Here is a 27627-nt window from a genome sequence, read left to right as displayed (position 1 = left end):
TTAAGGAAAGGAAGTTTATTTTGATTTACAGTTTGCATCTATCATTAATGAAAGCACAACCTTAGTGTTGGTGGCAGTAGTGTAAAGGAGTCAGGAAGCAGAAGGGATGAATGCTGGTGCTTAACTTACTTTACCCTTTTCGTTAAGTCTGGGATCTCAGCCCATGGAATGATGCCACCCAGTTTCCCTCCTCAGTTGTACATCTTCCCAGAGGTGTGTCTGCTAGATTAACCTAAATTCCATTAAGTAGAAAATCAACATTGGCCATCACAAATCCATCACCTGTCAACCTGACAACCAAACATTATTTGAAAATCAAAACATTCCATTACTGGTCCCAAAGACTTAAAGACATCTCATAATGTAAAATGCACGTAGCTCATCTATTAATAGTCCCCAAAATATGAATAGTTCTAACATTGTTCAAATGCCCAAAGTCTTTTTCTGAGGCACAAAACAATCTCTTAAACATAAGTTCTTATAAAATCAAAATATAAGTCAATGACACAGAATAGACATTCCCATTATAAATGGAGATCATGGAGAACAAGGTTTGTAGATGACTTAACAGAAAAAAAAAATGTAAGAGCTGGGGCTGGAGAGATGGCTTAGCAGTTAAGCACTTGCCTGTGAAGCCTAAGGACCCCAATTCGAGGCTCGATTCCACAGGACCCACGTTAGCCAGATGCACAAGGGGGCACACGCATCTGGAGTCTGTTTCTCTCCCCCTCTCTCTCTCTCTCTCTCTCTCTCTCTCTCTCTCTCTCTCTCTCTGTCACTCTCAAATAAATAAATAAAAATGAACAAAAAGATTTTTAAAAAATGTAAGAGCCAAAGGATGGGAAAGAGTCATTTGACATGCTGAACATGAGATACCTGTTTTATTTATGACCTCATAGCAGCTGTTGTTACCTGCACAAGACCTGCACAATATTGAGCCCATAAACATGTCATCATGGATGATGGGGGCAGACAAAACAAACACAAAATATCAAAATAGAAGAGGGAATATTCATTTCAAAGATAGGCTTGCCATATTCATCTTCCTTTAAATATATTTATTTTTGTATTACATATGTCCATCATATACCCCACTGGGCTGCAAATACAGTATTTGTGAAATTAGTTTCACTGTCAGTAACCCTGTGTAGCACCAGCATAAAACATTTAAGTGTTGCACTTTTATCCACATGAAGCCACACCAAGACCTGACTTCCCATGTGGCTGCAGCATACTTCTTGCAACCCACAATCTGCTAAGTGCAACTGCAGGGGGCCCTGAAAATGAAGATCAACAGAGAACCTGAGTGGGGAGGCAAGAGGAGTAAATTGAGGAGTAAAAATGTCTCCTAAATCACTAGAAATTTTGTCAGCATTATTCAGGTTGATAATGTTGATAAAGAGGAATGTTTTTTTTTTTTTTTTTAGTGGGCTTTAAAACTTGGATTTGAACAACCACCAAAACAAAGGAAACATCTCATTTCAAGTTGAGGGTGTAAGATCCAGTAAAGGGAAAAGTCTACAGAGGTCAAAATGAGGTAGAAACAGAAATTAGCTACAAATCTAGAGACAATGTAAGAACCCTCAAGATGTATATCCTCATTGCTATACCACAGAGAGGACTGTGGGGAAGTTCTACTGAGTGTTCTAGCAGCAATGTTCAGTGGCATTCACTGTGATAGCCTTTAAACTGAGTCCTGTCTCTAAAGAATAGTCTCCCTATATCAAATATTATGAACTTTTCAGGGAGAATCTTTTAACCAGGCAGACCAGAAGCTTTAGTCAACTTGTTTCTTTTCTTTGAATTTTTAAAAGTGTATATTTCATTAATTTTAGCCTTTTCATACAAGTACATACTGTGCATTGAGCATATTTCCTGCTTCAACTGCCTGACTTCATCACCATCCCTTTAGTTCCATTTGCCCACCCCCAGACACTTTCACGTATACTTCTATAACATATGTGCATGTATTGATACATCTATAGAACAGCTATGATATTTGAGACTCACATAGTTAGCTCAACATAATTATCTCCAGTTGCATCCATTTTGCTGCAAATGATACAACTATGTTATCTATGGCTGAAAAATTCCATTGTATTATTAAAGCATATTTTCTTTATATGACCCTTGGCTGATGGATACCTAGGCTGGTTACATAGCTTAGCTACTGTGAATGGTGATGCAGTACACACTGATGTGCATGTATCTCTGTGGTGTGTTGACCTGGAGTCTTTTTGGACTATTAGGGTTAATATTCACAGGTGGTATAGCTGGGTCATATAAAGGATATATTTTTAGTTTTTCTGATAAACTTACATACTGATTTCCATATTATTGGACTACTTTTCATTCCCACCACCAATGTATAAGGGTTCACTTCTGTTCATATCCTCGCCAGCATTTGTTGTTGAATGACTGTCATTGTGGCTAGGGTAGGATGGAATCCCAGTGTAGTTTTGACTTGCATTTCTGTGATGGTTAGTGAAGTTGAACTTTTTTATTATGTGTGTGTTTGTGTGTGTGTGTGTGTATGCATGCGTGTGTGTTGGTGCAAATGTGCATGCCTGGGTGCTCACTGTGGCGACTAGAGGTAGATGTCAGGTTTCCTCCTTTATTGCTATTTCACCTCATTTTTCTGAGAAAGAACCTCTCACAGAATCTGGACTTCCTTTCCAGTTAGACTGGCTGACCAGACAGTACCAGCAATACTGTTGTCTACACCTCCATGCAAATACTGGGCTATGGGCATGTTCAGCCATGCCAAGCTTTTCACATAGGTGCTGGGGATTGAACTAAGGTCCTTGTGATTGCATAGCAGATAGTATTGCCTGTTGAGCCATCTCTCTAGCCTGAGGTTGAACATTTTTTCACATATTTATTGGCCATTTGCACTTTGAAATACAAATTAGCCCATTTATTGATTGAGTTATTTGATTTCTTCTTGCTTTGTTTTTGAGTTTATTATTCGTTCTCCTGATTAATCTTCGGTTGGATGTAAGATGGCAATGATTTTCTCTTGTTATTTAGGCTATCTTTTCATTTGATTAACTGTTTCCTTTGCTGCACACAAACTTTTTAATCTCATGCAATCCAAATAATCAATTTCTTGAGTGAGTGAAGTCCTCTTCAGAAAGTTCTTGGCTATATTTTTATATTAAAATGTTTTCCCTACTTTTTCTATAACAGAGTATCAGATCTTACATGAAAGTCTTTGATCTACTTGGAGTTGATTTTTATGTAGAATGCGAGAGAAGGATCTAGTTCCTTTCTGTGGATTGTCAGTTTTCTAAACACCATTTATTGAACAGGTTGTCTTTCTTTATATTTTTTACTTTTTAAAATTTTTTCTCAATTTTTACTAACATCTTCCATAATTACAAAAATATCCCATGATCAGGATGGAGAGATGGCTTAGAGGTTAAGCGCTTGCCTCTGAAGCCTAAGGACCCTGGTTCAAGGCTTGATTCCCCAGGACCCACGTTAGCCAGATGCACAAGGGTACACATGCATCTGGAGTGTTTGCAGTGACTGGAAGCCCTGGTGCTCCCATTCTCTCTCCTTCTCTCTCTCTCTCTCTCTCTCTCTCTCTCTTCCTCTTTCTCTCACTGTCTGTATCTCTCAAATAAATAAATAAAATAAACAAAATGTGAAAAAAAATCCCATGGTAATACCCTCCCTTCCCTCACTTACCCCTTTGAAATTCCATTCTCCATCATATCCCCTCCCCATCTCAATCAGTTTCTCTTTTATTTTGATGTCCTGATCTTTTCCTCCTCTTATGATGTTCTTGTGCAGGTAGTGTCAGGCACTGTGTGGTCATGGATATACAGGCCATTTTATGTCTGGAGGGAGCACGTTGTAAGGAGTCCTACCCTTCCTTTGGCTCTTACATTCTTTCTGCCACTTCTTCCGCATTAGACCCTGAGCCTTGGAAAGTGTGATCAAGATATTACTCAGTACTCCAGTCATGAAGAGGTGGTTTTTATGTCCAATATGTATTTTGGTATCTTTGTCAGAAATCAAGTGGCTGAAGCTGTGTGGGTTTATATATGGGTCTTCTCATCTATGCCATTGATCTATATATCTGTTTTGTGCTAGCATCATGATGTTTATACCGTTCTTGTTACTACAGCTCTGTAGTACAAATTGAAATCAGGTATGGTAATGCCTCCAACACTATCCTCTTTGCTCAAGATTTCCATTGTCATCTGGAGTATTTTGTGCATCCATATGAATTTTGATACTGCCTTTTGTATTTCCATGAATTTTGATGGATTTGCAAGGAATCTGCAGATTGCTTTGGTAAAATAGCTGTTTCACTGTACCAGTTCCTCTAATCTAGGCACATGAGAGATCTTTCCATACTCTATTGTCTCCTTAGTTTCTTTCTTTGGTGTTTTAAAATTTTCATCATAGCATATTTCACCTCTTTAGTGAGAATTACTCCAAGATATTTTATTATAGTTGAGGTAATTGTTAATGGGTTTATTACCCCCATTTCATCTTCAGCACATTTGTTGCTGGTATGCAAGAAGGCTCCTGATTCCTGTGAGCAAATTTTGTATCCTGCTACTTTGCTGAAAGTGTCTATGAGCTCTAATAGTTTTTGGGTGGTGTGTTTAAGGTCTCTTATGTATAAAATCATATCATCTACAAATAGTGATACTTTTGACTTCTTCCTCTCCTTTTTGTATCATTTTTCTTTATTTTGTCTTACTGTTCTAGCTAAGATTTTAAATACTGTACTAAACAAGAGTGAAGAAAGTGGACACCCGTCCTCATCTTGACTGGCTTTAATGGAAATGTTTTGAGCTTTTACAAATTTGTATGATAATGGATATAATTTTGTCAAATGTAGCCTTTATTATGTTAAGATATGTTCCTTCTATTCCTAGTCTCTTTGAGGGTTTTTTCTTGAATGGATATTAGATATTATCAAAGGCCTTTTCTGAATCAATTAAGATGTGGTTTCTGTCCTTTAGTCAACTTATGTGGTATAATACTTTTGGTGATTTTCTATTGTAATCAGATAAAATATGAGAAGTTATTTCAATGTTCTTACATATATCAAGACTTGTTCTGTGTCCGGTCAAATGATTTATTGTAGAGAAAGCTCCATGGGATGCTCAGAAGCTAGATATATTCAGGCATCTGCAACCTCTGATATTTTCTATATATAAATAGTATTTATCTTTTCTAAAGGAAAAAAATACCAAATATTCTTCAGTTTTACCAGGCTAAAGATTGGTGTTGGTATTTGAATATGAGTTTTTCCCAAACTGAGACTATCTTTTATTTTCTCCTATATTAGTATGGCTGATTCCCCAAAACCAGAAGCAGAGTAGTAATTGATCCTGGGAACTGATCTCACTGTTTACCATTTTGTGATAACAGTCACTCTGTTCCTAAGTGACTGTCTTTCTTTCTGATCAGTGAGATGGCACTAATGGCTAGTAGAATGCCCTATTAAAATAGTTTAAGCACAGGAAAAATCTGTGCATTTGGAGTTGAGAAGTAGACAGTTCCAGGATTGGCTCAGTAGTTCAATCCTGTATTCAAATGTTTAGCCTTCTTCCCATGCCCTCTGCCTTCCTGCATATATATGGTTCTGATCTGTCATCACCTGATCAGGCAGAGGGGCGCTATGACCATGTGTGAGAAGTGACTTTGTTAATGACTTTATGTTCCTTGAACTTTGAGGTCTTCAGGGTCTGGGTTAAAGACAGATTTCCACAGAGGCATCTTGAATTCATCTGTGATGTGCTTCAGCATCTTGAGGAATCTGACATTCATAAAATTAAATCATTTTCTTATTTTTCTGTACCCCAAGGAAAGTCTTATTTCTAGCCTGAAATCTCTGTGAATGAAAATCTTAGTACTTAGAACTGTAAGCACAAACCTGTGAGTAGGAACCCTCAGGTAAGCCCTTTCTTCCTTTCAATAGTTTGCTTAGGTCAGTATAGGGCAGTGACTGGAATAGATATTTAAACCCTGTCATCTGTCTTTCTTGGTCATAAAATTTTATCCTGTTGATTTCTAAAGTCCTCAGTTTAAGGTACAACCATTCTTTCTTCCCTAATATGTTAACTTAACAAAATTAGGCTATCAGGATCTTTAATGGTTAGTATTCTAGTCCAAAAATAGAAATAATACAGTGAAATGTGTCAGTCAGGATATTTCACAAAGAATAGAGATTTACTTAGATCACAGTTCTAGATGTTATAGGGATGTTATACCAGCATTATTTTGGCTCTGGAAGGAAACCTACTGGTCACATCATAGCACATGGAAGATGGTACCATGCACAATAATGAAAATAATTCAAAATAAAATGTATAATGAAGCCCAGATGTTTCTGCATCACTCACCTATGTGGCATCATGGGATGTCACTACATGCCTGGTTATTAACACATGTGCACATTGCCCTACACATTCTGCCATGCCATATCAGTAAATGCTGATTAATATCTTGACACAGATTACAACCTTTGTATGTATGAACTGCAGTGTTTTCATTGTGCAATCAGATTTTCTGCTCTTATAGGAACAAAATAAATTCATTATGGAAAACAAAAGCTTTTCATTTTTTTTTAATTTTTTTATTTTATTTTTATTTATTTATTTATTTGAGAGCGACAGACACAGAGAGAAAGACAGATAGAGGGGGAGAGAGAGAATGGGCGCGCCAGGGCTTCCAGCCTCTGCAAACGAACTCCAGACGCGTGCGCCCCCTTGTGCATCTGGCTAACATGGGACCTGGGGAGCCGAGCCTCGAACCGGGGTCCTTAGGCTTCACAGGCAAGTGCTTAACCACTAAGCCATCTCTCCAGCCCAGCTTTTCATTTTTTAACCATCATTCAAGAAGTACCAAATTCACATATCTTTGAATTGTGTTAGATTGTTTGATTATGAAATCAAACATACTTATCATGGCTGGAGAGATGGCTTAGTGGTTAAGGCACTTGCCTGTGAAGCCAAAGGACCCAGGTTCAATTCCCTAGGACCCATGTAAACCAAGATGCACAAGGTGGCTCATGCATCTGGAGTTCATTTATAGTGGCACACCCATCCTCCCCCCTCTTTCTCTGCCTCTCTCTCTCTCAAATAAATAAATATAAAATTTTAAAAATCAAAATATTGATCAACTTTGAAAAATGTTGAAATATTCAGGCAAAAAAAGAAAAAAAATTTAGGCAAAACCTTAGTAAAATTTTTATGTAAAAAAGCTAAGCACATCTATCTCACTTATATGAAAAATTGCTTTCATCTTTAATAAATTATATGTATATCAAAGAATTTTAAAATAAATTCCTCTGTAATTCATTAAGAGTAAATGTGCTTATTTTATCTACCTGTAGATAATGTAGAATCATGTAAAAGTTTCTCAGGCAAAGAAGGATCACAGCTGGAAAAACTTAAGAAGCTCTATTCTATATTATGGAGATTTTAATTATTGGGCCTAACCAGGACCCTAAGAGGACAAAAGTGGAGTTCACCCTCCCTTACTGGGAGAGTGGAGTAGATAATCCTCACATTTAAAGTATAAAGTTTAGGATCCTGCAATGGGTTGAATATATGAGTACCTCTAAAAATCAAGTGTAGAAACCTGAGGCTGTAGGTAGCCCTCTGGAGAGTGATTAGGTTTTAAGGGGAGAGCATTTTGAGAATGGAAGCAATGACCTGACAGAGGATACTCCTGAGAGCTCTCTGGATCAGAGAATGCAAGGAAACAACGGCTATCTATAATCTACGAAACAGCCCTCACCAGACTCTTCATGCTGACATCTTGGCCTTAGATCTTCAGCTTCCAGATCGGTGAGAAACAAACATCTGCTGCTTGTGAGCACCCAGGCACTTTGTTAAAGCAGCCAGAACTAATTGATAGGGTCCTTCCACATATAAAAATGTATTGAACAGCAGTGGCAATTTACAAATTTAGTACTAAAAAAAAATTAATAAAAAACAATAGAAAGGCCAAGATCAAATATAAATATACATGAAAATTAGTTAGTGCTAAATGTGACTTTTTAAAAACCTTTTTTATTTATTTGAAAGAGAAAGAGAGAGACAATGGGTATCCCAGGGCCTCCAGCCACTGCAAATGAACTCCAGATGCATGCACCCCCCCTTGTGCATCTGGCTAATGTGGGTCCTGGGAAATTGAACCTGGGTCCTTTGGCTTTGCAGGAAAATGCCTTAACTGTTAAGCCATCCCTCCAGCCCTAAGTGTGACATTTCTTGCATTACTAAAGCAAAAGAATGACTTCCCAGAATCAAATCCTATTGGTATATTCTAAATAAAGTATAAATACAAATCCAAAAATTATAGCATAAAATAGTTACTAAGTTATTAATAAAGTATTAGAATTTATAGCATATTTCTAAATATAAGCCATAAAAATGAAAGGAAATTTGGAAAACTTAATAAGAATGAAAAATATATGAATGGCAATAATATTTTAAAGTGAAAATATAGATGAAAAATTATAGCAAACGTTTAAATATATGAGGTCTAGGAAGAAATTTTTTTAGTGGGTGTGTGTGACGTGTATGTGTGTGTGTGTGTGCATGTTCATGTACATAAGTTCACAGTGTACACATGCCATGGCATATATGTGGAGGTCAAAGGACAACTTTGGGTGTTTGTCTTCACCTCCTGTCTTGTTTAAGGCAGAGTATCTCATCATTTACTGATGCGTTCTCCAGGAGAGCTGACCCAGACCTTCCAGCAGATTGTCCTATCTCTTCTCTCTTCTCACTTTAGACACACTGGGATTACAGATATTCACACTACTGTCAGGCTTTATGTGGGTTCTGGAGACCCAGGCTCGGGTCCTTATTCTTTTACAGCAAGCTCTTTATACACTGAGCCATATCCTAGTCCCACAAATACATTTGTAATATATAAGAACAATTTCACATTTTCAGTAGTGAGCAATGAAGAATCACTGACAGATTTACTCTCACATAACAACCATGAGCTTGACAGACCACGACAGTGCTGCTGTTCTAAGACAGGAGAGGGCAGGGGGAGATGAGAGAGGAGACTAACAAGGGAGTCCCATATTTGTGACCCTTTTCTCCCTGGAATTATTCTCTAGACAAAGGGAAGTACACCACAAGAAGATAGTAGCACTGTTTCTGGGAGTGGCAAGAGTTTTGAACCACAAGGCAATTTGGGGACAAGATATTCAGTAGCAGTAGTCTGTAGAGAGAAATTCCCTAATTCATGAGATTCCCTTTAGGTCCTTAGCAAAAACCAACTTTTATGAGGTGAAACTCCAAGTCCTTTGCTGAAATTCTATTTGTGAATTAAGAGTTTAATAGAACATACTATTAAGAAAATTTCATGTTTTCATCCAGTCTACAAGTGAAGGCATTGAGTTAATACCCAAGAGACATAGTCATAATCCTGAAAGGTCATGTCTAGGAGAAAAAAAACAAAGACTATGCCTTCGGACTGGATGGTGCCCTCCCTCAATCAGCTTAAAACACAAGCTCAAAGTAACCCATCAAAAATTTAACTGCCTGGGAAGAAGAAAATTCAACATTCTTTGTGAGGCAGTAACTTAATCCAGATCCTCCACAGCATATTAATTCTATCTGGAATATCAGAGTCAGGTTTGGAGGTACATACATGTAATTCCAGTACTTGGGAGGTAGAGACCAGAAAATTAGCAGTTTAGGGTCACCCTCAGCTATATGGTGACTCTAAGTCCAGCCTGGGCTACATGAAACTCTGTCTAAAATAAAATAAAACAATAAAAATTTCAGAATATTAAACAAAAATTAACAAGTACAAATAAACATGAAATCAAGAACGAAACATTAATAAGTTGGGCATGGTAGCACATGCCTTCAATATCAATGCTCAGGAAGATGAGATAGAAGAATTGCTGTGAGTTCAAGGCCACCCTGAGACTACATAGTGAATTCCAGGTCAGCCTGGGCTACAATGAGAACCTACCTCAAAAAATAAGCAACACAAAACAAAAACATCTATAAAAAATTGTTTGAACAAGTTAACAGAGTGCAAATGACATAATATTGGTCTCAGAAAAAAAGAAAAAGACACAACTCTTTCTTGCCATTGTCACTGCTTCCAGCAGGTGCATGTGCCTCTGAATGGCACAAAAAACTTCCAGGATTTGGACTTCCAGGAACATGGCATAGGAACAACTTATGATATGGTCCATATCCCTGCAAGAAGCTGCCTAAGGAGAGATGAGGCTGTTCCACTGACTTGAGTTCTTCTTGGGTGTCTGTAGTGAATGTAGAGATTGAAAGACTCATACTGGATCAAAAATAATACCATATTAAAAACATTAAAGTGTCCTATTTCGCTAGTGGAAGTGAAGTTGAAGCTATGGTTGAATAAAATTGCTTCCTGAACCCACAGATGACTCTGCTAATGATGCAGCAGGCTAAAGATTAATCCAAGTAGTTTAGCCTGGGAGCTCATTGAGGCCTTTAGGTACTTTTGGCAGGAAATGAGCTACAAACCACTTTCCACATGACCAGTTCACATAGCCATGCATCCATTCAACGTGAAGTGGCATCAGCTCTGTGGCAGTCCCTTCAGCTGGGCTGACACCAGCAATTTCTCAAATGGTACTATTCTGTGAGTTCCCTGGTATTCTAGAAAGGTAGCAGGTGTGGTAGTGTCCTGCTTTGGAACATCCAGTCCATCTTATTCACATGACCTCTGTGATATAGAATTTCATCCCATAACCTGTACTCTGTTATCTTCAATTCATGCATAGCTCCTACACTTTTCTCTGTCACCCTCTTTTGACTACAAACCAAGAACTACATCTATGCTATTACTATAACATTCAAGCATCTTTAGTTTATTTGTCCTCCATATCCTTTCTTGCTAGTTCTTTCTTGTACTCCCCTAAGATTTCTTTGATCTCAACTGTGTGTGTATGGTTGTATGAGTGTAGACATACTTTCTTGTAGTGCTCCTATAGAAAGCTATAGAAAGGTTCTTTTCCTGTTACATCAATGGTATTTTTAAAGGAAATGTACAAAATAAGTTTTTAGGTTGATTAAGTCATACCTTAACTGCTAAGCCATCTCTCTAGCCTGGTCACTAGATTTTCTTATAGCTCCAAATTGTTCAGTAAAATTAACAGAATAATTTCCAAATAGAGTAGCTCTGAAGAATATGAAAAATGTTGAACTGTTGATTGAGGTTGATCAGTACTAAAAGGGTGACTATTATAGAGAAGCAGAGTGACCACCTACCTCCTTTTGACCAAATAAATCCACTCATGCTATTTTATAAATAAAAAGGAAGGATATGTTTTGTTAGAAGCCCATTAACAATGATTCTGATACCATATGAAATTTTCTCTAAGGGAAGACTGTGGCTTATTGTGGAGTTTATTAGAACAAAAAGTGGAAAATGAAATGTCAGCATTCACTGCACAAAAGCATGGGGCTAATGCTGACCAGATGTCCTCATGTCTGCAAAACATGCCTCCCTTGTCTTTAGTGGAGAGTGATTTTCTATTCCTTAATCTCTGGAAGGGAGAACACTTACCAAAATATCATGTAAATAGTGAAGAAATGAATGGGATGAGATTGAGCACATCTGTCATTGCAAATGAACTGCAAACACATGTGCTACTTTCTGCATCTGCTTTACATGGATGCTGGGGAATCAAACCCAGGAGGCAGTCTTATAAGCAAGTGTCTTTAACTATTAGCTACCTCTCCAGCCCTAAAAAGTATTTTAAAATCAAAGATAAAAAACATATTCTCAAACAGGACCTGAAAAGTATTACTGCTGATCATAGTACAAAAACTTTCTTAAGGTGAAGACAAATTGTCCTCAAGAGAACAAGCAGCAAGGAGAAACAAGTAGCATTTCAAAAGTCTGGTTTAAAAGAAGAATGTGGTCTGGAGAAATAGCTTTGTAGTTAAGGCACTTGCCTTCAAAGCCAAAGGACCCAGGTTCAATTCTCCAGAACCCACGTGAGCCAGATGCACAAAGGGGTGCATGTATCTGGAGTTTGCAGTGGCTGGAGGCCCTGACATGCCCATTCTCTATCTATCTATCTATCTATCTATCTATCTATCTATCTATCTATCTATCTATCTCTATCTATCTATCTATCTATCTATCTATCTATCATCTATCTATCTATCTATCTATCTATCTATCTATCTATCTCTCTCTCTCTCTCCCTATTTCTGTCTCTTTCTCTCTCTCTCTCTCAAATAAATAAAGAAAAATAAAATATTTTTAAAAATTTTTAAAAACGCTGGGCGTGGTGGCGCATGCCTTTAATCCCAACACTTGGAAGGCAGAGGTTGGAGGATTGCTGTGAGTTTGAGGCCACCCTGAGACTATATAGTGAATTCCAGGTCAGTCTGGGCTAGATTGAGACCCTACCTCAGAAAACCAAAAAAAAAAAAAAAAAAAAGTGATGAATGCTATAGTAAAGCAATGCCTTGGATGTTTTAAAACAGAGAAATATGAGATATGAATGATAGAGGTAACTCAAATATCAGGAAAGGGTTAATCATTACACATTAGAGAAATGAACATTAAAAGCATAAACAGGGGCTGGAGAGATTGCTTAGTGGTTAAGATTCTTGACTGCAAAGTCTAAGGACTCAGTTTTGATTCCCCAGTACCCACGTAAAGCCAGATGCACAAGGAATTTTTTCGCAGTGGCTGGAGGCCCTGGTGCACCCATTCTCTCCCTCTCTTTCCTCTCTCCCTCCCTCTCTCCCCCTCCCTCCCCCTCTCTCTCTCTCTCTCTCTCTCCATCTTTCTCTCACTCTTTCAAAGAAGTAAATATTTTTTAAAAAGCATAAATAACACTGAACAGTCCTAAGAATGGTGCAAAGTGAAAAGCTAACAATATCAGTTTTGACCAGGATATGATAATATGGAGAAACTGGAGCCATCCTCCATAGCTGATGGCAGTGCTAATAATTATATAGTCCACTGGTATTTGGAAGTAGCCATGAAAGCTAAATATGAACATAACCTATATCCCAGAAACTTTACTCTTAGGTATACATCAGGAAGAAATGAGGAAGACTTCATTAAGCTCTATTCTGTAGGTTTCTGTACTTTACATGCGTTATATCTAAGAAAAACTCTAATCACATGTACAACTAATTAGAACAAATCAATAAACTCAAAATTCAACAGAAAGTTAAGAAATAGGAAAAAACAAATGTCTTAAACATATGAACATATGCACAACGTCATCAAATTAAAATTAATCTACCAAAGATGTGCTTGGCAGGATCTGGAACTGGGAGGCTATGCAGCCTTCCAGAGAAAACTCACCTGAGGGAGAACAGACCTGGCATTGTGGGCTTAGTCATGGTTAAGATCAATCCTATACCAAATAGGATATATACATAGAAAATTCATTTCATTTGTATATCTGTCATAGTATTTTTCTACTGTGATAAAATTCAAAATTCCACTAATAAAAGATATATGTCAATTTGAGTTATTTTCTGACCTTAGTAGTTTTGCAATAGTATATCAAAGCATTGATATATGAGAATATGAGAATGCTCACCTGGTATTGTTCATTAAAGTTAAAGGTTGGAAACAACCTAAAAATGTACCAATCAACAATTTTGAACATATATATATATATATATAAAAATTATACGGACCGGACTGTAGATAAACTACAAGACTATGAATAAAATAATCTTCAAGTAACTCAAATTCTCTTTGGACATTCACTTTCACAAATTCTAACATTAATTATGATTCTGAAAGATGAAAATAAATGGTCATAGTTCTATATGATTTTATTATTCTATTACTTAGAAATTTTGAAAACATAAAAAAGCAGGATAATTAAATTTCATAAAGCACTTAGTTATGCATATTTCAACATTTACATTTATAACATTTATTACCATTCCAATTGTGACCAAACAAAAAATGTTAACTGCATGCTAAACACTCAGTGACATGGTTCAAGAGTACATGATCTACAATATAGAAATATTACTATAAGATTCAACATCTTAAAAATTAAGTTAAATTAGATTAAATATCTTCCAAATTCATTTTCTATCCTAGGTTTTTTTTTAATAAACATGTTATTTAAAATAAGCCATAGAGCTCTTCATAGTGTTACATCAGATGCCATGCATTTTAAGCACAATTAATTTTAAAAATAGAGATTTTAAACAGCTTTCCAAAATAAATATTGATGAATTTGTATAAAAATAATTCATTCAATACAAAATCCATGGAAGTTACTTCATGATGCTTATATAAATGCATTTAATAATATCTCAGGTCTAGTACACTCTGTTGTGTTTTACATTGCTCCTCCACCATTGAGAATAAAGAAAGAAATGCTTTACTCTTTTAAGCTAGTGGGTCAAGAGAGTAAACTTGCTGACTCAGATAGATTCCGCTTACTAATTCCTCTGTACATGCTTGTAATGACATGTACACATCTTATCACAGTCTAGCTTAGTCATAGGAGAGTAAGCAATTTTAATTTTATGCTTTAAAATTCTCAATATTCTCAATATTCAGTATTCTCGATAGTGAAGACTTTATCGGTCTTTGCGTAAGTAACCCTTGAGATAAGACTTGGAAGATGAAAGCAGAAGCAATTTGTGTTAGAAAAGGTTGGAATAGATGCTTCTGCATCTCCCATGAGTGACATAGAATGCTGTGTTTGCAATGTATCTGACTTATCAGCATGGTGGAACTCGCATGGGAACCTCGTGCACAACTCCAGTTTCTACAACCTAAAAGCTCTCATCTTTCAGCTGTGGAATAGTTAATATCAACACTGCTGAAAGAATGTGACCATATGTTTGATATTTGTAAAGAGGGAGTTGGTTTTATTGGACAAAGATGAGAAGAAACACAAGAAAGTCATGACTTGAGTTATACATCCTTATTCTAAAGCCAGGAGCTCCCATAAATTGGGGAACTTCATCTGAATGTTTCTAGCATTTGAAGAATAGATTTCTATCCTATTTTTCTTATCAACATGCAGATTATCTAAATGGGACATACGGCTCCAAGAAGAGACCCCTACTCTTAGAGACATGCCTGAGAAATATTTTCTGCATCCTTGTTCTTGAGGGGTTTTTCATCGAAGAAACAAATAATTCTGCTAACCCTGACACATGATATATCTTCAATCTGTTTTAAGTTAAAGCCATAGCTCAAGCAATTGTCTTTTTTTTTCCATGAAATTTGTATTTAAACAGGATGTGTTGCAATTTAAGGTTTTGAAATGTCATCAGCTTTATCAGGGATATGGATATATCTTGGCAGGTAGTCCTTGTCAGATATGTGTGAGGCCCTGAGTGCAATCCCTTGTCACCAACAAATTGATAGATAGATAGATAGATAGATAGATAGATAGATAGATAGATAGATAGATAGATTACAATAAAAATTAAAACTCTGGCCAGGTGAGGTGGTGCATGCCTTTAATCCCAGCATTTGGTAGGCAGAGGTAGGAGGATTGCTGAGAGTTCAAGGCCACTCTGAGACTACATAGTGAATTCAAGGTCAACCTGAGCTAGTGTGAGACCCTACATGAGAAAACCAAAAAAAAACAAAAAACAAAAAAAACCCCAAAATCCAAATTCAGCTACTTTCTCCTTTAAAAAAAAAAAAATCATAGAAGCCATGGGACAATTTCATTTATTTATTTATTTATTTATTTGCTTGCAGGGAGAGAGAAAAACAAGCAGAGAGTGAGTGAATATGGACATTATTAGGGCCTCCTGCCACTGCAAACATATTCTAGACAAATGTGCTAATTTGTGCACCTGACTTTACATGGGTACTGGGTAGTTAAACCCAAATCATCAGGCTTTGCAGGAAAGGGTCTTTAACTGCTGAGACATCTCCCTAGCCCCCACCAATTTTAATTCTCTCTCTTTTCTCTACTGTTCTTTCAATTAAAATTTTGTGCTCAATAAGCATACATTTAAAATGATAGGTCATTTTTCAACACAATGTAATAATTTGTTTTGGAGCCAACTTACAATCAGGGAAAACAAAGTTTTCTTTATATCTTTGCAGAGAACACTGATTAGTGAGCTTATATGAGCCCTCTTCTCCTAGTAGGAGGGTTAGTAGCTGATTATGAGGGATATTGAGACATCATAACAGTACTTATGACATAAGACAACCTCACTGATTTCTGAATAGCTAATATGCATGAAGAGTGACAAAGTTCTTTTAGTTGGGGTTTGGGCCATTGTTATGGTTTAGAACTGCTCATTTCATAAAGCAATGACTAGAGTACAGGTAGGATGGAAGGATTTATTTAGGGTAACAATAAAATCAGCAGAATTTAGTCTCTATTTAAATATGAAACTCTGATGATGTTTATCAATGCATAAACAGTTATTTGATCACTAATGTATTTATTTTGATGGTGATATTGTTCTTGAATTTCTTACCTCTTTCCATTGAACATCTGAATGTGCAGGTTTCTTGACATACTTTGGTACCTAATAGACTGTCTTTGAATTTTCTTTCCATACAAAAACTGAAATGAATGATAAATTTTCACATTAATGTTAAAGCCAAAGATAAGCTCTGTGCAGATCTCACTTGATTTCCACCTAGCAAGTTGCTTCTTCTTACTAGGTTCTGTAAGTTAGTTGATTTTTTTTAAATAGATGGCAATGTAAGAATCTAGTTCTGTTGCTCACTAACTCTGGAACCTTGGGCAAATTAATTCATTGTCTAGTCCTTAAAAGAAACACAGTGTCACAGGAAGTGTAAGGGCATGTCTAAGACAGTTAATGAAGTAAGAGCTTTCATTCATCTAAAGACAGAAAGTTCAGTGAGGGAAAAGCAGTGGGAATGGGAAAAAATGATGATTCCAGAGTGCTATGCAGTGACACCAGACAATCTAAGTATCAGAAAGTGGCCACTTTGATGTCCCTTAGAAAGAGTTAAAGTCGCCACCATGTTCTCAAAACTGCTTATGCTATAATCAATATACTTATTGTAGGAACAGTTATTTCAACAGGTATTTCGATCCTCTGCCATTGATCTGGCTTTGATTGACTTAAAGCATAATCTCTTAGACCAGAGTTAAATTCTCTGCATATATTCAGCATTTAATGAAGTGCGTACTTCAAGTCACAGAGCACAAAATACAAACATGTCACACACTTCCAAAACACAAAACGGTACCTATTACATTTAAATTTGTATGTGAAAGTGTGGGAATTAGTACAACACAAAACAAGGTAAAGCAAATACATCTTAGAAACAACAATTATATTCCACAAATGTTAATTTGAAGCCTTTCTTTTTGGTGTTACGGCAATACAGAAGTCAATTAGTTCTACACACTTTAAATATTCGCAAAACATGCTACCTGGTGGCTATATTTTAGCTGGAAAGAGCCCTTCCCAGCATGGTTAGGAGAATGCCTTCATTGCCTCACTCGTGAAGGCTTCATCACAGGTTTTGAGAGAGAAAAGACACCATTAATTTGGAAACATTCACTTTGAAACCAGAGTCTCCTGCATCTATGACAGTAGAGAATGGAGCCGACCCAGAGTCTCTTGCAGAGCTCATGCAGTTAGGTTGCACATCTTGTTCTCTATTATCTTGCTAGTGTGGGTGGAGCAGCTTTGAAATTGGGGCATATAAGGTACAAAAGTCTTATTTCCACAAGTCCCTACACTGAAATTATTTTCTACAAAGCATGAGCAACTGTCCTGGAGGAACCTGATGTCAGTGAGCAAACAGTGGGCCGGAAATGGGCACAGCACTCCAGACTTGTTAGTCAAACACACACCACTCTCTTTCTCTTTGATTGAGGTGACACCTAAATAGCAGACAGACTTTTCACTATGATTTTCTTCAGGGAAAATTCCCTGAAGTTCCAAAAGCTCGTCCAATCCTGGGCATGAGAGATGTGGTGAGATCATGTTGGGTTGCTGATCCGGTAATAAAAAAAGTGCCTGGGTCTCTATGTCCCAGGAACTGTTAGAGGAAGAGTCTTTCAGTGGAGAGTGTTTGATAGAGAAGCATTTGCTGGCAGCACTGTGTACCACCCCTTGCTCGCTGTTGGTTTCATTTGACTTCAAATTGCTAACCAGGGTAGCATATTTAACTGAGGATTGTTTCTGACACTCATGTTCATAGGTTACTTTGGAGCTCTCAGCCTCAGAGACCTTGGCACAGTTGCACTGCTCACTGATACAAATAGAAGTCTTTTCTAGATCTGAGGTATTCAAAAGAAGTGAGACCATAGTTGCAGACACCACCTCATCTTTATTTTTCCATGATGTATCAACACTAATATCTTCTGAAATGGTTTCAGGCTCCAAGAGAAGAGGACCAAATGCCACTGATCCTGTATGCTTGGTAAAAAGATGCTCAAATGTTTCAGGCTAAAAGAAAAGACACATTTTAATGCTCAATGATGTCAAAAATTTTACTTCATTGCATCATACATGCAGAAAAACAAAGTGTATAAGGTTAACAATTAGGGACATAAGTCAACCATAAATTAACTAGTTTTTGGATTAAATCAGATATATCAAAAGTCTGAAGGGTGAGACAGTTTGAGAGTTTAAAAGTAAGACAAGAAAGTATTAGACTTGAGTTCTAATTCCATGAACATAAACACATTAACCTCTCTGTCTTTCAACTTCTTCATCTGGAAAAATGTGTTTGACACCCACTCCATGATCATGTGGCTTGAAATAAATGAGATGCATTTGTAGTGCTTAATCACTCAATGAAGACTGGTTACTGTAGCTATCGTCTGAAAATTTTACTATGTTTTATAATAAAGTATATTTATACAAAGTGAAATTCTCATTCCAAAGTAAAAAAAAAATGGAATATAAGGAAGTGAGCAAAATATGCCAAAGATGATAACATTAACTACTTTATTGCTAAGGTAAACCAACTGTGACTATTAAGAACAAATCTACCTTTACTCATGAGAACCTGCTTGACACTACCTAAAAATAAGAGCTAGTAACACAAATTGGTTGAAGAGAATGATGGTGAGAGAGATAGCAACAGATTTCTCAATTCCCTATAAATCATTTCATGTAAAAATGTACACCATGGCACATGTGGAATGAAGATAAACACACAAGACAAATGCACATAATGATTTTATAAGAACAGTGGTTACATCACAGCAAAACTCCTGCCAAACAGATGCAAGTCAATAATCTAATCTGTATCCAGAAAAGTCAAGCCAAATAGTGTAAATACATGAAAAAAAATGCAAAATAAAAATACCATGATTACATCATGTTGAAAATTTCACATAACTACATAGAAAATGTGCTTAGTTTTGTGTCATAAATGTAATTTAACTTTTGAATTTTACAATTTTCAAATTAATAGAATGAGTTCAGATTTATTGCCTGAGATAGTGGCATACTCAAATGTTCTTCAATGGCAAGTGTATTCCATATAAAAGACTACTTAGCACAGTTTCAAGCTAGTAGTTAAAATATATTAGTGATTAAAATTAACAGAATAAACACACTTAAACAGTAAACATAATACTAATGGAATTAAAATATTTAATGACAAATACTGTGTTATTACAAGTTTTTCTGTTCTACTAAATAACGTATGAAGACAAAACTGTTCCTATTCTTGTTTTCTTCCTGACAGAAATCTATACTCTTATGATTTCCTTCACATATTTCTTAGTGTTTTTTTTCTTAAGACTACTACACTTTAGATATTATTGAATTACTTTACAACTTAAATGAACTTAGAACATTAAATAAATGAACTGATACTGTCATCAATATGAAAATGAGAAATATATACAAATAACACATAGCATGCAATTGAACTCACATGTGTTCTTCAAAGCCCTGTTTGGTACATTTCATGCTTTCTAAAATTTTACAGTATCTAATTGTTGAAACCAAATAATGTACATGTCTTAAAAAGCCTTTAGATGGAAGACTTCACTAATAATAAAAAATATATATTATTCAAATACATTTCATCATTGAGTCACAAAACTTTCTTATAAGTATGCTTGCTCAAAAATTGTTTTACTGTGTAGATATAACTTTTTAAATTTTAGAATAGCCCATGAACATGTTAAATGTGTATTTAGATGGTATGAATTTTAAAAATCCTTTCATAATTATACACTTAGATTTTACATTCCAATGACATCTGTTAATAGCAAAGGGGGAAAACAGTTTCCCATTGTATTAATTTTTTGGATATTCAAATTAAAATACTAATAACATGTAAATATAAGTGACATGTATCTTAAATTTGAATATTATATGAGTTCATCGATTTGGTTAATTTGAATGTGAGCAATAAAATATACAGTATGCCAAATATATAAAACTGGCATATGTCTTTTTTTCAACCAGAAAAGTCCTGCCTTCATCATGAACTATTTATGAAAAGCTCTCTTCCTTGTTTCACTGCAACATTGCACACTTCCCTTCCTATCAGAAGTCTTGGGTGGTTCAGTGTGAAAAAAACAGATTTTAAAATGTATTACTCAAAGAAGGCTAAATTGTTTGTGTTTGTTTGTTTGTTTGTTTTTTGAGGTAGGGTCACTCTAGCCAAGACTGACCTGGAACTCCCTCTGTAGTCCCAGGCTGGCCTCAAACTCACAGTGATCCTATTGCCTCCACCTCCTGAGTGCTAGGGTTAAGGCCATGTGCCAACACACCTGGTTTTTTGTTTTGCTTTGGTCCTCCCACCACCACAGAAGAAGGCTAAATTGAATGTTGATATTCTTTTATGATCTGAGTAATCTAACCTGAGTGTGTAGGTCAAGTGACCCTAATATGAATTGTTCCTTCCTTTACTGGTCTGCAAGCAGCACAGGTCATAATTTCTGGCTTTGTTTGACCTAAAATAAAAGCTAGAACTTGAACTGATATATGTTAAACAACACTCAAAATTACCCAAATACATCAATGTATAGACTTAAGCATCTATGAAAGGAATCTAAAATGGAAATTTTTAGATGTATAAATATGAAGTAAATACTTTCAGTGCACTACATTTTGGTGTTAGAATCACTGTGCACACAAAGCTATGTGTCAGAAGTTGCGATTTTAAAATTCACCTGATTACAGCATTTTTTTTTACTATATTTGATGATGTTAGGACTGCCACAGCCATATTTTTTTAATGTTTTCTGATCAGAAAAATAAAAAAAACAAAAGTAAGAAGTCATTTAAACTTTAGATGAGCTAAAATTCAATCATACATCCAAACTGAACTACATTGTGACCACAATTTACACATCTCTAGTAAGTTCATCAGATGTAAGTTCTCAATAGTTCACTCAATTTTTTATTTTAGATTTTCTCCCCTTCTTCAAAATGTAAAAATCTTCTAATACTCTATGAACTGTTGGAAAGTTGGTACATTGGGTTCATCTGTAGTCATGATTAGACTTCAAAGAATGTCCGTTCTCTGTTTAAATAAAATAAAACAAAATAAAAATCATTCAGAAAGCCAAAGATAGAAGATTTCAACCCCTTTCCTATATACGGCTTTGGACTGTGTTATATTACAGTGATGCATCCTTTCAGAAAGATTTTGTAGTAAGGGAGTGTGACAGTTTATCCTGATTGTCAACTTGACAAGACCTAGATGAACCTAGGAAATGATTTTATGGGCATGCCTGAGAGGTATCATCTAGATTAGGAGAACTGAGATTAGAAGATCCATATTAACTGTGGGCATCACTATTCCATGAGATGGGTCCTGACCTGGATAAAAGGAGAAGCTAACTGAGCACCAGCATTCATCACGCTCTGCTTCCTCTCTGTGGATGACATGACCAGCTGCTTTGAGTTCTTGCTCCTATGCCTTCCCTGCAATGATGGACAGTAACCTCAAACTGCAAGCCAAAATAAATCCTTCCTTCCTTAAGTGGCTTATCAATTATTTGGCTACAGCAACTAATACGAGTGACTTCTCTCATTTTCTTAATGTATGTTTTAAGATTACACTCTATAGGTAGTTTTCATCCATCCAGCAAGAAAACACTTTAGGAGAGATAGCAGAATAGTTAACAAAAAATAAAAATAAAAACAATGTACTAGAATAAATAAAAGATGGATAAAAATCAACAGTAATACTGAAGAGTTTAAGATAAGAAAGCAAAATAATAGAGTTATGAGAAGAAAAAAATAATAAAGAGAAAATGTTGAAACAGAAAAGACCAGAAACATAGAGCCATTTTGATGGATGTTTTAAAATCCATTTCTTAAGAAATCTAGTTTAATTGTGTTTATTTCCTTAGACCAAGGATTAACTCTTGCAAGAAGATTTGGCTAAGGTGTGGAGACAGTTATCTACTGCAGAGTAAGGACACTGACCTGGTTCTATTGTTCTGTCCCTATTATATTTTTATAGCACAGTGAAATATGAAAACTGGACCCAGACACAAATAGGAAGGAGACTGTTCTTTTTCTTTCTTCTGATACTTGCTGGAATAGTCCTGGGCTTATTGACATTTTCTCCTAGTTCTTTATGAACAGGGATCATAAGGAAGAAGGAAAGAAAACTGAGAGTGAAACATGAATTTCTAGACACAGTACTGTGCACTCCAGAACACAAAGATATGTTGTTTATAAATATAACTTCTGACTCAAGCATACACCAGGTCTTCCACACTCTCCACGATGATGCCATTTCCAGACAACCCTGACTCAGCTGTGTGATGGACTGGGAGGCTGCTGCTAGTAAGCCACTTCTCTGCAGGGCAATGCAGACTGAGAAATCTATGACATCTTCATATACCATGGAAAAATCAATCCCTTTGGTCTTAGTTTTAGCCCATAAAGTAGTGTCTAGTTCATTCTTCGAAAAATTAACATAAATGAACAGAAAGGAGCAGGTTTATACCCCAAAGTAAAAAAACAAAACAAAACAAAACAACCTAAATTATAAAATAATGCATAAGAAAGAATAGAACAAATGTAAAATAAGAAGCTAAAAATATTCTTCAGGTGGGAAAAATTAAGATGATATGAATTTAGTAAAATAAGATGGGCAAAATGCTACAGTAAAAAGACACAAAACAAATGAGCAAAGTTACAGGGATTTTTTTATAGTGAAATCCGAATTAAAAGAAAAGCAAGGGTATTGAATCCATATAATACATTTTCCTATACTTTAAGATCCTAGTGTTGGAAGTTTGAAGAGTAATGCTGTGAAGAGCTACATACCAACCACCAGACTGCCCTCCTGTCTCTGGGAATTCTGATAGAACGAAGTATGTGACTAAATCTGATGCATAGCCTCAGCTAAGAGGTTTGAGGAAGCAAGTGGAAATGAGGGGTTCAAACAGAGTGCTAAATTATGGATACAATTCCAGAAATGCACATTGAGGAACATGAGCAAGTGTGGCTGGGGACCAGAACATACTACATGCACAATAAGCATGGGAGAAAGCCAATCATCCCTGTTCAACACAAGGAGGTAAGTGAGGAAACAGCAGATAAAAACCCAGGAAGAAAGGGGATCTGAGCAGAAAACTGGAGGTTCTGTAAAGAGGGGAGCTCCTCTCTGCCAAATATGAAAGAGGCTTTATGTAAACATAAAGCTCTATACTCAGGTTGAGAGTTTGTTCTCAGGCAACTGAAGAAGAGTCTGAGCACTCACCTAGGACTGCTACCTCACAGCACATCTGTCCTCATGGAGCCAGAGCCCAAGCAAGAAACCTGGGGCCACAGTCCCTGCCAGCCCACATGCACTAAGGAGGCTGTCCCTGTGCTCCCATGTTATCCCACAGGAGTGGAAAGCCCAGGATTGCCATATATATGGGGGATTATGAGATACGAAAGAAAAGCTAAGAAAAATGAAAAGAAAACATGACAAAACAGAAACAGATAATTCACGGAATAGAAGACAATTTTTTGTTTTTGAGGAAGGGTCACACGCTAGCCCAGGCTGACCTGGAATTCACTATGTAGTCTCAGGGTGCCCTTGAACTCATGGTGATCCTCCTACTTCTGCCTCCCAAGTGCTGGGATTAAAGGTGTGCGCCACCACACCCAGCTAGAAGAGAATTTTTAAACAAAAAGAATTCTATAATTGATGTCTTTAGTAAGATTAGAGAAAACACTTCATGTATAAATCCCATACAGATGACTCTGCAGAGAACTTAAAATGTATAAATACAACAGTTTAGAAAAGAAAGTAGCATGGTTTCAGAATGTAAGACAAGAACAAAAAAACAGTTCTTCAAAGAATCCAACTTCCCACAAATACAGGTATTAGAAAAAAAAAAAAGAGAGAGAGAGAAAATTAAAGGGAAAAAAAGAAATTGCTTAGAATTGATAGGAGATAAACTTGAAAATTTCTTCAAATGATAAACAAGTTAAATGAAAAGAATTACCTTACACTTAACACTAAAATATCAGCACATCAAAAACAGGAAAATAATTCCAAAAAAATAACATAACCAAAAAAGAAAGAAAATCTTAATTATTCCTTGACCTTCATTCAGAACTGATTCTAGCTGTTGGCTAATAAGACAAGAATGGCTTCAGAGTTCTACTTGAAAGAAACCAATATGCCACCAAATTAACAAGCAAGATAGAGTCAGGAAAAAAGTAAGCAGAGATGAATTATTATACAAGGGGGTAATTTAATGATATGATTAATCAAGAAAAAGAGCAACCTTGGAATAATGTTAACCAAGGAAGTGAAAGATCTATACAACGAAAACACAAAAACACTCAAAAAAGAAATTAGGGAGGACAGGAGAAAATGGAAAGACCTCCCATGCTCCTGGATAGGTAGAATTAACATTGTGAAGATGACAATCCTACCAAAGGCAATATATGGAATTAATGCAATTCCAATTAAAATCCCTACAGTGTTCTACACAGAGATAGAAAAAATGATCTCAAAATTCATATGGAAAGGCAGAAACCCTCACATATCCAAACATCTCCTCAGCAAAAGAAATGCCTCTGGTGGCATCACCATACCTGACATAAAGATATATTACAAAGCCATAGTAATAAAAACAGCAAGGTACTGGCATAAAAACAGGAATATAGACCAATGGAATAGACTTGAGGACCCAGACTTTGGGTCAAGCAACTATAGCTACTTGATATTTGACAAAGGTCCAAAATATATAGGCTGGAAAAAAGACAGCATCTTCAACAAATGGTGCTGGACAAACTGGATAACCACATACAGGAAACTGAAACTTGATCCACACATTTCACCATGCACTACACTCAAATACAAATGGATCAAAGACCTCAATATAAGACCAGAAACTCGAATATCACTGGAAGAAAATTTAGGAAGTACTTTCCATGACACAGGAATGGAAAAAGACTTCCTGAACAAAACCTCAGTAACTCACGATCTTGAACAGTCACTCAACCAATGGGATCACATGAAGCTAAAGAGTTTCGTTACATACAAGCATACAATAAGCAAAGCCAATAGATTACCCACAGAATGGGAGAAAATATTTGCAGGTTATTCAACTTATAGTGGCCTAATCTCTAGAATCTACAAAGAACTCAAAAATCTAAACAGTAAGAAGTCAAACACCCCACTCACAAAATGGGGCAAAGAGCTGAACAGGCAGTTCACAGAGGAAGAAACACAAATGACAAACACACACTTAATAAAATGTTCATCATCCCTAATCATCAGAGAAATGCAAATGAAAACAACTATGAGATTCCACCTTACCCCAATAAGGATAGCAAACATCAAAAAATCAAACGAAAATAAATGCTGGCGAGGATGTGGAGAATTAGGAACACTCTTCCACTGCTGGTGGGAATGTAGGATGGGACAACCACTTTGGAAAGCAATATGGAGACTATAGAGATTCCAACAGACCCAGTTATACCCTTACTGGGCATCTACCCTAAAACCTTCAAACCACAGGCCAGAGAGATTTGCTCAACCATGTTTGTAGTGGCTCAATTCGTAATAGCTAAGAGCTGGAATCAATCCAGATGTCCATCACTAGAAGAATGGATAACTAAGATACGGTATATCTACACAGTGGAATTCTACATAGCAGTAAGAAAAAAATGAAACAAAGAAATTTGAGGAAAAATGGGTGAACCTGGAACAGATCATTCTCAGTGAACTTTCCCAATCACAGAAAAATTAATCACCACATAGTCTCACTCATCTATAGCACTTAACCTGAATCTACCCAAAATACCTTACACACCCAGCAAGCATATCATGGACTAGACACTAGGATGGATGGAGAGGGAAGAGCAGGCATCGAAGGGGTGGGAAACACTAATCTAGACCCAAACAGCAATGGTACCATAAAATTCTACTTCCTAAAATGGTTGAACCTTCACCAGGCCCTTACAGGAAACACCTGAACCACAGACACTGGAGAGGGTAGGATCAAGTCTAACCTAAACCTTCTACATCTTCCCTCCCTCCCTCTCCCTGTCTCTCTCTCTCTATCCTCTCTAACTCTTGTATATTAGCTATATTCTTCCTCATTTTCTTAGTGGGCACTGACCTGTAACTCCCAGTACTAGCATGGGGCTATCATCCACAATGAGCTTTTGGTCAGAGAAACCTACAAGGGTTCCTAAAAGAATGACAGATTTCTGTCAAGAGTACTTGATGACCCACCAAAGCTTAGTGGTAAGACCCTATTGCTGAAGACACCATATGCAGCTGACACGTAAAATGGAATGGCATGGCTGGAAGCCAGGAGAGACTCAGTCCCCAGATAGTCAGCATATCTAGTGCCAAAGGTGCTACATGGGCTACTGGGGGAAATGACCAGTATCTGTCCAAGCAACTCATGGCCTAACCTATGTAGCAACAAATAACTGTTTGTGATGCCCACACAAGTGCAATAGTGGCACAAAGCCATGGTGGGGAACCAACTGCTCTTGATTTGTTTAACTGATCCCCTCAGTGGTACAGGACCCATAGCTGGAGTTGGGAAACAAGTCAGAATCATATCCAAACAAAAGCCCTCTCTCTCCAATATCAAGCTACCATCAATCATGGGCTACAAGAGGGGCTATACATATTAAACTGTTTATAAAAAAAAGTAAGGGTTATTTCATTTGTCCTGGAGCTAACTTACTCTCCATTGGAGAATCTGCTTCTCTTTTTCAGATAGATGTAGATCCTAAGGAGAGAGCCACCCCATCATACCTCAAAAGGGCCCTGGCTGAAACTAAGGGAAATTGGCAAAGCAAGCAAGGATGCTGTTTTCCTGATGAACCTGATACCAGCAGAAGGGGGAAGGAGACCAACACAGAGGAAAATCAACTCCTACCAAATCAGAGAGCCACAGCCTCTGAGGTCCCCAACACCTCTTCACTGAAGCGGACCAAAAATGAACCCAACATGGCTCAGGGAAATTTGGCAGAAGAATGGGCGGAAAGAATGTTAGAGCCATATGTTGGGTCAGGATATGCAGAGACATTTATGGTACCAAAAACTGTGGGCTAACTCCACAATGCATGACCCCTATACCTCAACAAGGAGGGGCCAATGGGGAGGGTGTATGTAACGGATGAGCCTAATAATGGTACCAAACTGCCTGTATTTGCTGAATAGAAAACTAATAAAATAATAATAAATAAATAAATATAAAAGAAGATGAATATTTGA

At 36.7% G+C, this 27627-nt stretch overlaps 1 protein-coding gene across 4 annotated transcripts in view; it reads right to left on the bottom strand.

Annotated features, from left to right (window-relative positions):
• Nucleotides 1-17206: 17206 nt before the first annotated feature.
• Nucleotides 17207-27627, bottom strand: part of Lepr (leptin receptor) — a 140594-nt gene continuing 130173 nt past the window's right edge. For 3 of the 4 annotated variants that reach the window (XM_045150512.1, XM_045150513.1, XM_045150511.1), the window contains one exon: nt 20600-21447. In XM_045150512.1, the coding sequence (XP_045006447.1) occupies nt 21430-21447 (18 nt within the window). In that variant the 3' untranslated portion in view covers nt 20600-21429. Of the gene's footprint in view, nt 18402-20599; nt 21448-27627 lie in introns of those variants that run through there. The other variant, XM_012949462.2, reaches the window with a different exon arrangement.

This window comes from Jaculus jaculus, chromosome 5 (assembly GCF_020740685.1).
Source record: "Jaculus jaculus isolate mJacJac1 chromosome 5, mJacJac1.mat.Y.cur, whole genome shotgun sequence".
In the NCBI taxonomy this organism is placed as follows: domain Eukaryota; kingdom Metazoa; phylum Chordata; class Mammalia; order Rodentia; family Dipodidae; genus Jaculus; species Jaculus jaculus.
Note: the sequence above shows the minus strand (reverse complement) of the source record. Positions and strands in the feature narration are given on the sequence as shown.